Source organism: Phyllobates terribilis, unplaced genomic scaffold, assembly GCF_046119375.1.
Source record: "Phyllobates terribilis strain yellow unplaced genomic scaffold, ASM4611937v1 Scaffold_1__5_contigs__length_1240528914, whole genome shotgun sequence".
NCBI classification, from domain to species: Eukaryota; Metazoa; Chordata; class Amphibia; order Anura; family Dendrobatidae; genus Phyllobates; species Phyllobates terribilis.
Genome location: NW_027362761.1, coordinates 688,965,164 through 688,980,935, shown reverse-complemented (window position 1 = coordinate 688,980,935; position 15,772 = coordinate 688,965,164). Strand labels below are relative to the sequence as shown.

Below are 15,772 nucleotides of genomic sequence, written 5' to 3'. Positions count from 1 at the left end.
TTACCTGGACTCTCACCTGTGTGCAAAGACCCGCTCTGCATCCACCTGCAGTTCAGCCTACTCTCTGCAAGGAGCCTGGTCCGGGCTCTGGACTAAAGATGAGCGTTGTTCTACTCGAACTGTTCGCCAATCTCAAATTCGAGCTGTTTTGGGCGGTGTTCGAGCCGTTCGGCGAACACGAACGATTTGAGAAAAATTCGGCTGTTCGAGGTTATGTTCGATAACTGTTCGTGCACCAAAATCATAACTGGATTTTTTCTCAGTAATGATGAAAATTAATGTTAATACGCAGTTTGAGTGTACAGCGGGGTGGGGGGAGGGGCAGGGGATGGATCTCTGCAGGAACAATGAAGATCTCCATTTTTTTTTCTCTTTCCCGCATTTACAGTGGGGAGGTGCAATCTGTCAGCCTATCAGCAGCGCACACATGGAGCGAAGTGCTTTTTTTCACACAAGCAAGGGCATGTGTCATTGGCAGTGTATGTCACATGTCCTTGCCCTATAAGACCAAGCCATTTTCCCCGTCGCCACCATTTTCTCACTGCTGCAGCTGCGTGTTAGACGGCACCGCTGTTGCTGTGTGCGCTATACCTTGTTAATTTCAAGCCAATTTTCGCACAAATCTACAGATAGCTTGGGAGTAGGGAATAGTTGTGATTGCAGTCCTTTTAAGGACTAGGTTACAGCATTTCCTATGACTTTTATCAGGGAGGTCTGTGCTCTTAAATAGATAGATTGTGGGAGTAAAGACTAATTGTAATTGCAGTCTTTTCAGGACTAGGTTACATCAGTTCCTATCAGTTTTTGCCAGGCAGGTCTGTGCCAGTGCTGTGCAAGTTTTTTTCACAGCATTTGGCTGAATCTAGCAAAGCTAATCCTTTTTGGCCTATTGCAGAGTGTGTTAGTCAGTGGAGTAGCCTATCTGTGTTGCAAGATATACCACCTGTGTATAGAATACCAATTTTTTTACTGCACCTAGTGAAGTAAAATCTTTTGGGCATAGCATCATTCTATTAGTCCATCTATACTGACCTCCATCAGGTTGCAAACTGAATATAATTTTTTTCTGCATCTAGCTCTGAAAAAATATTTGGCCTTCTAGCAGTGTGTGGGACTTGTTCTATTAGTCCATCTATACTGACCTCCATCAGGTGGCAAACTGAATATAATTTTTTTCTGCATCTAGCTCTGAAAAAATATTTGGCCTTCTAGCAGTGTGTGGGACTTTCTCTATTAGTCCATCTATACTGACCTCCATTAGGTTGCAAATTAAAAATAATTTTTTGTCTGCATCTAGCTCTGAAAAAATATTTGGCCTTCTAGCAGTGTGTGGGACTTTCTCTATTAGTCCATCTATACTGACCTCCATAAGGTTGCAAATTCAAAATAATTTTTTGTCTGCATCTACCTCTGAAAAAATATTTGGGCTTCTAGCTGTGTGTGGGACTTGTTCTATTAGTCCATCTATACTGACCTCCATCAGGTTGCAAATTAAAAATAATTTATATCTGCATCTAGCTCTGAAAAAATATTTGGCCTTCTAGCAGTGTGTGGGACTTTCTCTATTAGTCCATCTATACTGACCTCCATCAGGTTGCAAATTAAAAATAATTTTTTGTCTGCATCTTGCTCTGAAAAAATATTTGGCCTTCTAGCAGTGTGTGGGACTTTCTCTATTAGTCCATCTATACTGACCTCCATCAGGTTGCAAATTCAAAATAATTTTTTGTCTGCATCTAGCTCTGAAAAAATATTTGGCCTTCTAGCAGTGTGTGGGACTTCCTCTATTAGTCCATCTATACTGACCTCCATCAGGCTGCAAATTAAAAATAATTTATATCTGCATCTACCTCTGAAAAAATATTTGGGCTTCTAGCTGTGTGTGGAACTTGTTCTATTAGTCCATCTATACTGACCTCCATCAGGTTGCAAACTGAATATAATTTTTTTCTGCATCTAGCTCTGAAAAAATATTTGGCCTTCTAGCAGTGTGTGGGACTTTCTCTATTAGTCCATCTATACTGACCTCCATCAGGTTGCAAATTAAAAATAATTTATATCTGCATCTAGCTCTGAAAAAATATTTGGCCTTCTAGCAGTGTGTGGGACTTTCTCTATTAGTCCATCTATACTGACCTCCATCAGGTTGCAAACTGAATATATTTTTTTTCTGCATCTACCTCTGAAAAAATATTGGGCTTCTAGCTGTGTGTGGGACTTGTTCTATTAATCCATCTATACAGACCTCCATCAGGTTGCAAACTGAATATAATTTTTTTCTGCATCTACCTCTGAAAAAATATTTGGGCTTCTAGCTGTGTGTGGGTCTTTTTCTATTAGTCCATCTATACTGACCTCCATCAGGTTGCAAACTGAATATAATTTTTTTCTCCATCTAGCTCTGAAAAAATATTTGGCCTTCTAGCAGTGTGTGGGACTTTCTCTATTAGTCCATCTATACTGACCTCCATCAGGTTGCAAACTGAATATAATTTTTTTCTGCATCTAGCTCTGAAAAAATATTTGGCCTTCTAGCAGTGTGTGGGACTTTCTCTATTAGTCCATCTATACTGACCTCCATCAGGTTGCAAATTTAAAATAATTTTTTGTCTGCATCTAACCCAGCCAATAGTTTTGGCCTAATACCACAATTTGGCCACTCAGCTCTGCTCGGTTACCATCCATTGTTTTTTTGTGCAAACAACTCCAGAGTTGTGAATTAGTTAACCACCAAAATGAGTGGAAAAAGACCTGCTGCTGGTGGAAAGGGGAATAGGCGTGTTGGGAAGGGGAAAAAAGGTTGTGTCCATGGGGTAGGTGTTAAAGCAACAGTAACATCTGCAGAAGAAAGACCATCTTCCAGCCAAACTAAAATGTCTACTTCTTTTAGCGGACAATGTGATAAGATCCCTTTCTTACGGCCACGCCAATCGCTACAAATTCCAGATGAGGCACAAAAACAGCAGGTGCTTCAACGGATATCAAGTGCTCCTTTAAGTGGGCTCTCCTCCACATCAACTTCAACATCACAAATACTCCAGTCCTCAAAGGTGTCACCCCAATCGCACTTGCTTCCTCACAGCTCCCAAATCTCCAGCTGCCTGTCTGAGTATGAGGTAGAACAGATGGTTGAGTCTGCAGAGCTGTTTACTCATACTATAGCCTGGGAATCAGAGGTCGACTCCAGCGCTTCTGTGAATCCAGACGAGGAAATGATCTGCACTGATGCCCAGAATCTTTATGAGTCGGATCCAGGACCAGACGCAGAAGGTTCTGACCATAATGTAGACCCTCATTCCCAAACTGTAACTCCTGTTGGTGGAGACAATGAGGAAGACGATGATAAGACTCAAATACCTGATTGGAGCGACAACTTTAGTTTTTTGTCAGGGCAGGAACAGGTTGGCTCTGAGGATGACGGGTGTGATAACGCAGAGGGTGATGATGATGAGGTTGGAGATCCCACTTACTGTCAACCCACAGTCAGCCAAGAGATGAGGTCAGCAGAGGAGGTGGAGGAAGATGCTAGTGACGACGAGGTCAGGTTGCGCCTTCCTGGACAGAGACGTAGTACTGGAAGCACGTCAACAACTGCATCCTCAAACACAACTCTGCCTCTCACCACAAGTCGTGGTGGCTCTTCAGGTCGCATGGGTGCTAAGCCTTGCATAGCCTGGGCATTTTTTCAGATCGATAAAGATGACCCAACTCGTGTTATCTGTAACATTTGTCAGCAAAAGCTAAGTAGAGGCCAAAAAATACATAGTTTGAGTACTTCATGCATGAACCGGCACATGGACATGAAGCATAAGTTGCAGTGGGAAGCTCAGTGTGCTACAATGCGGCCTAGCCGGCCGGGCCAACCACCGTCTGCCATATCTTGTGCATCCGCGGCCTCTTCATCCTCTGTGACTGGGGGGACAGCAGTCACACCTGTTTTGGGGTGCAGACCTGCCACCTCTTTACCCGCAACAGCCAGCGTGATTGGCAGGTCATCATTTTCTTTGGAGGTGGTAAAACCAGCTGGTGTTGAGCGCTGTCCGACATCGATAGCACCACCTTTGAATCAAGGCAACCTAACATGTCCGCCTGCATCTTCCTCACAGACCGGCAGTTTGCCGGGGACACCCTTATCAACCCCGTCTAAGCACAATAGCCAGCCCTCGGTCCCTCAGATGTGGACAAGTAAAAGACCATTTCCTCCTAGCCATGAGAAAGCTAAGAGGTTGAATTTCACCATCTGCAAGCTCTTGGCTACAGAAATGCTGCCTTTCCGCCTGGTGGACACAGAGGATTTTCGAGACCTTATGTCCGTCGCAGTGCCCCAGTACCAGATGCCCAGTCGGCACTACTTCTCAAAGAAAGGTGTGCCTGCTCTCCACCAGCATGTCGCACACAACATCACCGCTTCTTTGAGAAACTCTGTGTGTGACAGGGTGCATTTCACCACAGACACTTGGACGAGTAGGCATGGACAGGGGCGTTACATGTCGCTGACTGGGCACTGGGTAACTATGGTGACAGCAGGACAAGTGGCTGCTGTCCAAGTCTTGCCGTCCCCACGAGTTGTGCGTCAATCCTCTTTATGTCAAAGTTCCTCCACTGCTTCTGCCTCCTCAACCTCCTCTCGGTCTTCCACCTGCACCCAAAGCCTGTCTGGTCATGCCACAAGCTTTCTAACTGCGCAGAAGGGATCCTGCACACCTCCTTACTATGCTGGCAGTAGGGCTCAACGTCATCAGGCGGTTTTTACTTTGAAATGTCTGGGAAATGTGAGTCACACAGCTGAGGAGTTGTGGTCAGCTCTGGAGAACCAATTTCATGAATGGTTGTCTCCACTGGACCTGAAACCAGGGAAGGCCGTGTGCGACAATGCTGCAAACCTGGGTGCGGCCCTTCGCCGGGGCAATGTCACACACGTGCCTAGTATGGCTCACGTGTTGAACCTGGTTGTCCAGCAATTTTTAGCCCACTATCCCAGACTAGATGGCCTTCTGCAGAGGGGACGGTCGCTGTGTGCTCACTTCCGCCGTTCGCATCCCGCAGCTCAGCGACTTACATCTCTACAGAAGTCGTTGGGCCTGCCACTTCACCGGCTAAAATGCGATGTGCCTACCCGGTGGAATTCAACTCTGCACATGTTGCAGCGACTGTCGCAGCACCGACAAGCCCTGGTGCAATACGTTCTGACGTATAGCCTGGGCCAACAAGATCCAGAGGTGGGGCAAATCACGCTGGAAGAGTGGTCTCAGATCAGGGACCTATGCACCCTTCTGCACAGTTTTGAAATGGCGACGAAGATGTTTAGTGCTGACGATGCCATTATCAGCATGACTATTCCGGTGATTTACATGCTGGAGCACATGTTAAACAGAATTCGGAGTCAGGTGGTGGCACAAGAGGAGGTGGAGGAAGTAGAGGAGGAGGAGTTGTATGCGGAAGGGCTAACATCTGCAAGGTCCAGACGGTCGGCAGCACCAAGGCGGCAGGCATGTGAGGGTATGGGAGATGGTTTTACCAGGGCGCATGGTAGCAGCCAAACTAGTGAGGAAGGTGCAGGAGCCCAGGAAGAAGTGGAGGACGAACTGATGGAAGACTCATCAGATGAGGGAGACCTTGATCACATTTCTGTTGTGCGAGGTTGGGGGGAGAGGACAGAGGAAGGAAGCATGATTGTTACCTCGCCACCAACACAACAGGGACTTGGTGCTCCTGGATGCGCAACACACATGAGTGCCTTCTTGCTGCACTACCTGCAACATGACCCTCGAATTGTGAGAATTAGAAATAATCCTGACTACTGGGATGCCACACTGTTAGATCCCCGGTACAAAAGTAAATTTGCAGAAATTATTCCTGCCATAGAAAGGGATGCACGCATGCAGGAGTATCAGCAGAGACTGTTGCAGAATTTTACATGTGCTTTTCCACAAAACACCAGTGGTGCACGTAGTGAATCTCACAGTTCCAACTTGCCAACCGTGGGACCGTCAAGTGTTCAGCACTCAAACCGTAACAGAACCACAGTATCTGCTGGTAACATCAATTTTGCGGAATCATTTCACCACTTTTTTAGCCCATCCTTTGCAAGGCCACAGGAGACAAGAAGTCTGACACATAGTCAACGCCTAGAGACGATGGTACAGGAGTATCTCCAAGTAAACATTGAAGCCATGACTGTGTCACTGGACCCTTGCTCTTTTTGGGCTTCCAATCTGGATAAATGGCCGGAGCTAGCCACTTATGCCTTGGAGATCTTGTCATGCCCCACAGCCAGCGTTCTGTCTGAACGTGTGTTCAGCGCTGCTGGTGGTGTGCTAACAGATAAGCGCACGCGGCTCTCCACTGATAATGTAGACAGACTCATGTTCATAAAGATGAACAAATCATGGATCCGAAACGACTTTTCTACCCCTGTGTCATCCTGGGGAGAGTAAAAGCTTGATGATTGGTTAAAATCACCTCACCAACCGTTTTAAGCTTTCAAATTACTAATCATGTTTATCTGTATCTTGGCTGGAAAATAATTTGGGCTTTGTAGCAGTGTGCAGCACTTATTCTATTAGGCCATCTATAATAAGCTCCACCAGATTTAAAATTACTAATCATGTTTATCTGTATCTTGGCTGGAAAATAATTTGGGCTTTGTAGCAATGTGCAGCACTGATCCTATTAGGCCATCTATACTAAGCTCCACCAGATTTAAAATTAATAATAATTTTTAGCTGCATCTAGCCCGGAAAATAATTTTGGGGCTCCGAGATGCGCAAGACACATAAGTGCCTTCTTGCTGCACTACCTGCAACATGACCCTCATATTGTCAGAATTCGAAGTAATCATGACTACTGGGTTGCCACACTCTTAGATCCCCCAAACTTTTCGATCAACCTTTTCATTTTAATAAAGACCAAAAAAATGGTCATTTTTTAAATTATAAGCATTAGCAGGTTATTAGAAACTGAAATCAAACAGTTTTCAACTCAAAACTTTATTCTAGGTGATGTTACATTTTCACAAAGGACCACTTGTTCGAAAGGAGCTTCTGAACTCTCTCGTCCATTGAATTTGTCAGGTTTTGGATGGTTTCTGCTTCAATTGTTTTGCATGAGGACAGAATACCCTCCCAGAGCTGTTGCTTAGATGTGAACTGCCTCCCGCCATCATAGACACTCCTTTTGATGATGCTCCAGAGGTTCTGAATGGGGTAGAGGTCAGGGGAGCATGGGGGTCACACCATAAGTTTGTCCCCTTTTATGCCCATATCAGCCAGAGATGAAGATGTGTTATGTGCAGCATGAGATGGTGCATTATCATGCATAAAAATGATCTTGCTGTGGAATACACGGTTCTTCTTCTTGAACCATGGCAGGAAGTGCTGTTTGAGAAAATCCACATACATTATGGAGTTCATCTTTACCCCTTCAGGGATCCTAAAGGGGCCAACAATCTCTCTCCCCATGATTCTAGCCCAAAACATTACTCCACCTCCTCCTTGTTGGCGCTGTAGCCGTGTTTGCGTGGGGTGTCCATCAACCAGCCATCCTCCACTCCATCCATCTGGACCATCGAGCGCTGCACGGCACTCATCGGTGAACAAAACAGTTTTGAAATCAGTCTTCATGTAATGTTTGGCCCACTGGAGCCGTTTCTGCTTGTGTGAAGTGGATAGAGGAGGTCGATAGGATGGCGTATGCACAGCTGCAATCCTCTGAAGGACCCTGCATCTTGTTGTTCGGGGGACGTTGGAGGCACCAGCAGCTTCAAAAACTTGTCTGCTGCTATGACAAGGCTTTTTTGCCCCTGCTCTTTTAACCTGACGTAATTGCCTGTAGGAAAGAGTCCTCAATTTGCCCTTATCAGCACGCACACGTGTGTACTGTGAATCAGCTACATACTTCTTGATTGCCAAGACACTTCATCCTGATCATCGCACAATGTTGATTGTAGTCATGCCTTGACCTAAACACTCCACAATTTGTTGCTTCTCAGCAGCCGACACATCCTTTTTCTTTCCCATTTTGGCAGAAAATGTAGGCTGCTTAATAATGTGAGACAGCCTTCTTAAGTAGTCTTGCCTTTCATTGGACACACCTGCCAAACTAATTAGCACAGGTGTCTGCAATTGCTTACAGTGATATAAAGAGCCCTGACACACATCACCATCAATGAGTTTAACTGACAAACAAACAAATTCTTCCCTTATCACTCCTAAACACTTTTTGCATAATAATTTGGAACACAGTGTACATGTGCTTTTCCACAAAACACCAGTGGTTCACGTAGTGAATCTTACAGTTCTAACTTGCCAACCGTGGTCTGTATGGAGTTGTTCAATAAAGGGCCCAAAATTAAGATAACATAGATGGGAGAGGTCTCTATGAATAGGAATTCCTAAGTATTTGATACCCTGTGAGGGCCAGACAAAGGGAAAGTTGGACTGGATGGAATCCTGTATGGATTTGGGGAGGGAGACATCGAGGGCCTCAGACTTCGCTGCATTGATTTTAAAATTTGACCATGTAACAAAGTGATCTATTTCAGCCATAACAGCATGGATGGATGGATGTGATTGAGTGATATATACTAGGACATCATCAGCAAATAGAGAGCACTTGTACTCGGTGCCTCCCACCTCAATCCACCTAATATTGGGGTTATGGCGAATTGATGAGAGCAGGTGCTCCGTCACTAGGATGTATAAGAGAGGGGACAGAGGACATCCCTGCCTTGTCCCATTGGTGATTGTGAAAGGTGATGAAAATGTTCTGATGCACCCCCTGGGCCTTGGGACACCCGGAGCCGGACCCTTTTTGGTGGATGCTGGTGGTTGTAGTCTCCATGGCGGCGACCCGGTTCCGTGGCTCAGGGCGGTCAAACCAGTGGCGGAACTATTTATGTGGTTTTGATGTTTAAATGTCCGACTACGCCACCCGTGGATTGCGGTCAGAGTGAACCGCCGCTGCAGGGCAGACCGCTGAGGCTGGTGTTGTGGGTGCAGCAGAGCGTAGCATAACTCCCCACGGGAGGAGTATAGCCTCAGGGCAGTGTATGCGGAGGATGGGGGTGATGGTGCAGGGCAGCAGCAGTAACGACACGGAGTCAGTGATGCAGTCCAGGGCCTTTACTCACAGTTCTTATTATCCAGACCACGTCTGCAGGTAACGGCTGCCCACGTCGTACTGTGCTCACCAGGTGAGGGGCTCAGACAACTCCCAGATAACTTTGGAGCGCTTCACAGGACCCCCTTTGTGTGTCCTTTGTCTTGCCTTTCTTACCAACACTTCTGTCCGACTGCCTCGGGCCTCCTCTTGGTAAACTTGGCGCCAGTTTCCCTGACCCTATGTGGTGCCTTCCTAGCGGGTGTAGCGAGGGGCTGCGCCACATAAAATGTCACAGCCTCCGGTTTCTAGCTGAGGGTCGTTTCCTGCCTCCACTAGTTTCGGGGACCGGTCTCCCCCTTTGGCCTGACCCCTCCACGCAGGTGGATTCGGGCGTGCGATGGCGACTCGCCCGTCCGCACTCCTGGGATCCCTTCGTTCCTCGTTCCTGGAGCCTTCTCCACTCCTCTTCCTTCCTTCTCCCTCTTCCAGGCCTGGGCCTCTGTTACTAGGCCCGCCTCCAGAGCAGAGCTCATGCAGAGCTCCTGCTCCCTGCCACTTCTGCTCAGACTTCTCTGCACTGAACTAAGATGGTGCCCACCTTTTATACTCCCTTCTCAATGCACCCAGGAACTGCTTCCTCCCTGCTCCTGCACTACAGGGTTCCCTTTCCTCAGTGTTCCCTCCCCCCACTCCAGCCAGAGACAGGGACTGTCGTGCCCATCTCAGGGGCATATTGGTCGCCCTGCCCCACGGCAATGTGGTGTAATGCATGCAGGTGTCGGGTCCTGATCCACACTCCATCCTTACCTGAGAGTGAGATATCACACCTCTGGGTGAGGTGCAATACCTCTGTAGCAACCAAGCCCTCAGGGTGCTACAGTTCCATTTATCTTCAGCCTAGGTGACGTATTGCGATACAGGGCCGTGATTTTGGCTATAAAAGGGACCCCTAGACCCCTACCCCAAGCTTTTTAAGAGAATAATATATGGCGTGCCAGGAGACTCTATGGAATGCTTTCTCAGCATCCAACGAGAGTATCTAATTACAAATTTTTAACTGCATCTAGCCCAGGAAATACTTTGTGCCTAGTAGCAGTGTCTGCTAGTCAGCGGATTATCCCGGCTGTTAAGCAAGCTACACCACCTGTAGTTTGGACACATTAATTTTTTCAAAGGAAATGCTTCGGGACCACGGGATACTCAGTGAAGAGCATCAGGAGGCACCCCAAGGCATAGGGGCTGGGACTGGCAGTAGGATGCCTTGCGGTGGACAGTCGAGCTCGATCCTTATAAAAGCTTTTTAACTGCAGCAGCTTTAGTGGACGCTACTGGAGCTGGAATTACGCGGCTGCTGGCATGATACTTGCCCTCCAATAGATCCTTGTAAATGGATTTAAAGTGTATTCATTCAAATTAGAGAGACAATTTAAATTAAAAAGCTTAGAGCTGCCTCCACAACAGGGGGGCTCGCTCGACCCACCAGCGGACAGGCACCAGTATTGGGAGAGGGGGGCTGGCCGTCAGGGTTCACCGCGGCTCTGGCACAAACCCGGCGACACGGAGGTGGCACGGGCAGGAGCGGACTGAACGTGTCGGCTTCTCACTTTTTGGATTTTAGAAGGGCATGACATGCCTATATCTGTGTCTCCCCCTCCTTTTACTCCTCCACCTCTTTTCTTTTCGCATGACTATATGTACTTGTCACTTTTCCATGTGTTAGTTGTGTCTTCTGAGCAGTTTGTCAGCTTTTGGACACCTTTGAAGGTGTTTTCTATGTGTTTCTATGTGTTTTTGTTTGCCTGCCATTGGTTTTAACGGTGTTCGAAGGTGTTCGACGAACAGTTCGGCGAACACACGGGTGTTCGACGAACCGAACCGAACTCGAACACTCCGGGGGTTGCTCAACACTACTCTGGACCCTGTGGACTGTGCGTTTCTGGACCTGGGACATCCATCGGTTTGTACTGACATCACAACCATTTCCAGAGACTGTTTACTTATCGCTTATTGCCTATACCCGCCTGCTATAATATATGCTTGCCTGCTTCAATATATCCTGTTACTACGATATATCGTGTTTGTCTTCACTCCGACCCACGCTATCGATCTCCATAAGTATAAAGTATATATTTGACACCAACATGTCCTTTCTATTTCCAGGCCACGGAGGATCCTGCGTACTCGTATGCAGGACTCTGACCCCCATCCATCACTCTTAACGCTTGTTCCACTCCGTCCTGGAGTCCTGACAGGAATATGTCCAGTCCAATATCCATTAAGTGAACACCGTCAGGCCATATGAGGCCTGCTTTATCTCCTTCCAGTTGTCGGTGTCGTATCACTACACCGCCTCTGTCTCTTATAAATTTTGCCATCCAAATATTTATTAGCCGCCTTGTCCGTTCAATGGCCTTGATGTCTCGGGCACCTTGCCATACCGCTCTCAGCACAATCTCTGACCATACTATAGTTATTTTTGTGAAAAATTCTCTGAAGCGCTCAGCGTCTAGTTTCATTATTGCCATTAGTTATGCGCTCTTGTGATAACCTATGTCGTTTCCCCGGGCCTGTATAACTAAGATGACCGGACCTCTTGCCTCTCTCCCTACCTTGATTACCTCCATTAGTACCTGTGGCCATTGCAGGCCTCTAATACCTATCCAGTTGAAATATGTGTTATGAAACTCAAATTTCCTCCCGCCTGGGCGGACTTTCGCCCTTTTTTCTGCACAATATATATATATATATATATATACGAGTGGCCTATCACCCACACTGTTGGCTTAGCGTCACCTGTAAAAGAAACAAACCACGTTAGGATAACAAGTCCGGTCTTATGTATCTCGCCAAACACGTGGATCGCCATCTCCCTATCCTCTGAACTTCCGTTTCTGACAGTCCTGCTCTTGCTGCTTCCGTGGCCGCGCCTATGCGGAATGAGTGTGTCCCGTAATCTTTGGGGTGGTTCCCTGCCGATGTTATGCATTTATTAAATATAGCTTGGAACTGGTATCTTTATAATGGCGTTCCATCAATGTGTGATAGGAAGAAATTACTTTGTGATCTGATGGTTATATATGTTTTTACTATTGTTACCAGACTCAGCGTACCGTTTGTGGGTTGTAGAAGTACCCAAGTGCCCCTGCCCGCTGGAACCGTTTTGGATTTGCGCATGCGTAGACGTATTGCATTATTGGCTATGACTACGTCCTGGTGTAATAAGCCTCCACTGGTGGTAATTTTGGATTGAGGGACTAATTCGCTTATGCATAGCACCCCGAAGAAGGCGATTGCAAATGCAGTAGACAGTAGTGTTGCTTCAAATTGTGAGTGTCATGTTAATGGTGTTAGGGATATGATGTGAGAAATCAGTTTTAGTGACACGGGACGGGACGTCTACACTCCTGACTTGGCTGACCCCTTTTCCACCCTTTTATGGATTGTCTGATGATGAATCTCTTTGTCACATGTCCCCAATTCAGTAGTTGGAAGTGAAATGCTACTCCGGTCAGCCACCGCTGCGCTGACGCCCCTGATATGCCCCTCATTATTAGCTGGTGGAGAAATTCTACGGTGACTTGTAATCTGGCTTGTTCACATTGGTCAACCCGTCTGCCTGCTACTAGTCGTGTCCTCTCTTCCCATGCCTTACCGTATGCTTGCCACATCGACGGGGCAACTAACGCTCTGATTAATGGCATCAACTATTCGCCACTAGATCCCATAGGGAGGCTGGGCAACTGTTGCGCGATGGGTCGGCGTTGGGAGGAGCTCTGTGAAAATCTGCCAATTGAATTGTGATAAAGCGTTAGCAGCAGCGTTAGACCCCTCAGCATCGTGGCTAGCGCGGACCCATACATTGTGTTTTAGGCACAGGAATGTTTTTTGTTATGAAGCGTATATTTTTGTTAGCCAGGCGCGCGCCCCATATTTCTATTGCTACCGCTATTGGAAACAGTTCCAGGACTGTCTGTTTTTTTGTCAGCACTTGTTCTGCCCAATACGGAGGCCATAAGCTTGTGCACCATTGGTTATTTAGTATTGCTGCATATCCGCCTGTTTCTGCCGCCCCGGTGAATAATCTTAGTTCAATGTTGGACTGTTCTGCTGACATAAATAACGTGTGACCGTTGAATGATTATAAGAAGGTTTTCCACACCTCTAAGTCCGCCCGTAGCTGCCTGCTGATTCTGATTGTATGACTCGGTTTAGATGCCCCTTTTGTCGCGGGAGAAAACAAGGAGATCTGCTACTTTGGATCTAATCCTTATAAACAGGGAGGAAATGGTTGAGGAGGTAAAGGTGGCTGGGACCCTAGGAGGCAGCGATCATGCTATTATAGAATTTTGGATAACTAGAGGAGGAAGACATGTGAAGACTCAAACTTCAAGGTTAGATTTTAGAAAGGCAGATTTTAAGAGACTCAGAAAGAGAATAGGAGGGATCCAATGGCTGGATGTCCTTAAGGACAAAAATGTCCAGGAAGGATGGGAAATTTTTAAAAATGAGATTCTCAAAGCACAATCGTTAACAATCCCAAAAAGTAGGAAGAATGGGAAGCATTTAAGGAAACCAGGATGGATGAACACAGAACTTAAACACATGCTAAAAAGAAAGAAAGAAATGTTTATTAAATGGAAAGAGGGAGGCATATCTAAAGAAGATTATAATGCAGTCTGCAGATCCTGTAGGGCACGTATCAGGTTAGCTAAAGCTGACAATGAATTAAGGCTTGCAAGAGATGTCAAAAGCAATAAAAAAGAATTTTGGGGGTATGTCAAAAGTAAAAGAAAAGTCAAAGATGCTATAGGATTTTTACAGGATGAAAATGGAGAAATGGTAAGAGAGGATGTTGAGAAGGCCGAACTTTTTAATTCCTATTTTGCATCTGTTTTCTCTCAGAAAGAAAATGTAACATCAACTGATCTTCACTGTCCTTTTAAAGGAATAGAGGAATCCAAGTTATCTGTAAACAGAAAGATTGTGAGGGAATATTTAGCTAACATAAATGAGTTCAAGTCTCCAGGTCCAGATGAATTACACCCCAGAGTACTGAAGGAGATCGTAGAAGAAATTTTAGAACCACTCTCCATAATCTTTGAAAATTCTTGGAGAACAGGAGAAGTCCCAGAAGACTGGAGAAGAGCAAATGTTGTTCCTATCTTCAAAAAGGGGAAGAAGGTGGACCCAGGGAACTATAGGCCGGTGAGTCTGACTTCTATACCAGGAAAGATCTTTGAACAAATTATTAAACAACATGTATGTAAGTACCTGGATAAGAATGAAGTGATTAACCAGAGTCAGCATGGGTTTGTAACTAACAAGTCATGTCAGACTAACTTAATTTCCTTCTATGACAGAATCACTGACTGGGTGGATCAGGGAAATGCTGTAGATATAGTATATCTTGACTTCAGCAAAGCATTTGACAAAGTATCTCACACCATCCTTATTGAAAAAATGACCAAGTATGCAATGGACCAGGCAACTGTTAGGTGGATTCATAACTGGCTTAGTGATCGGACTCAAAGGGTGGTTGTAAATGGCTTCACATCCAGCTGGATGAATGTCTCAAGTGGGGTACCACAGGGCTCCGTCCTGGGACCTGTATTGTTCAACATCTTTATCAATGATTTAGATGAAGGAATTGAGGGTAAACTGATTAAATTTGCTGATGACACAAAGCTAGGAGGGATAGCTAATACTAGAGAAGAGAGAGAGAGGATTCAAAAAGACCTAAATAAACTGGAGCAGTGGGCAGCAACCAACAGAATGGTTTTTAACAGGGAAAAATGCAAAGTACTACATCTGGGCAATAAAAATGAAAAAAGCATATACAGAATGGGAGGAATAGAGCTAAGCAACAGTACATGTGAAAAAGACTTAGGTATACTAATAGATCATAGACTGAACATGAGTCAACAGTGTGATGCCGCAGCAAAAAAGGCAAATACAATTCTGGGATGTATTAACAGAAGCATACAGTCTAGATCACGTGAAGTCATTATCGGTCTTTACTCCTCTTTGGTCAGACCTCATCTGGAATACTGTGTACAGTTTTGGGCACCACATTTTAAAAAAGACATAGACAAACTGGAGCAAGTTCAGAGAAGAGCGACCAGAATGGTGACTGGTCTGCAAACCATGTCCTATGAGGAACGGTTACAGGATTTGGGAATGTTTAGCTTGCAAAAAAGAAGACTGAGAGGAGACTTAATAGCTGTCTACAAATATGTCAAGGGCTGTCACATTGTAGAAGGATCATCTTTATTCTCATTTGCACAAGGAAAGACTAGAAGCAATGGGATGAAACTAAATGGGAGGAGACTCAGATTAGATATTAGAAAAAACTTTTTGACAGTTAGGGTGATTAATGAGTGGAACAGGCTGCCACGAGAGGTGGTGAGTTCCCCTTCAATGGACGTTTTCAAACAGAGGCTGGACAGACATCTGTCTGAGATGATCTAGTGAATCCTGCTTTGAGCAGGGGGTTGGACCAGATGACCCAGGAGGTCCCTTCCAACTCTACCATTCTATGATTCTATGAAGAGAAAAAACCCTTCCGACTGGCATCACCTGGCTAACAAACACGAGGAGACCTAGTAATACTTGCATCTGCTGTAGTGTTACTTTCCATACTGCGCAAAAAACCTAGATCAGGTGTAATGTT

General features: G+C 45.8%; 1 protein-coding gene across 2 annotated transcripts in view; it reads left to right on the top strand.

Annotated features, from left to right (window-relative positions):
- LOC141170067 (uncharacterized) overlaps positions 1–15,772 on the top strand; it is a 392,196-nt gene that overhangs the window by 96,768 nt on the left and 279,656 nt on the right. For both annotated transcript variants that reach the window (XM_073655139.1, XM_073655138.1), the window contains exon 2: positions 14,005–14,307. In XM_073655139.1, the coding sequence (XP_073511240.1) occupies positions 14,005–14,307 (303 nt within the window). The remainder of the gene's footprint in view (positions 1–14,004; positions 14,308–15,772) is intronic.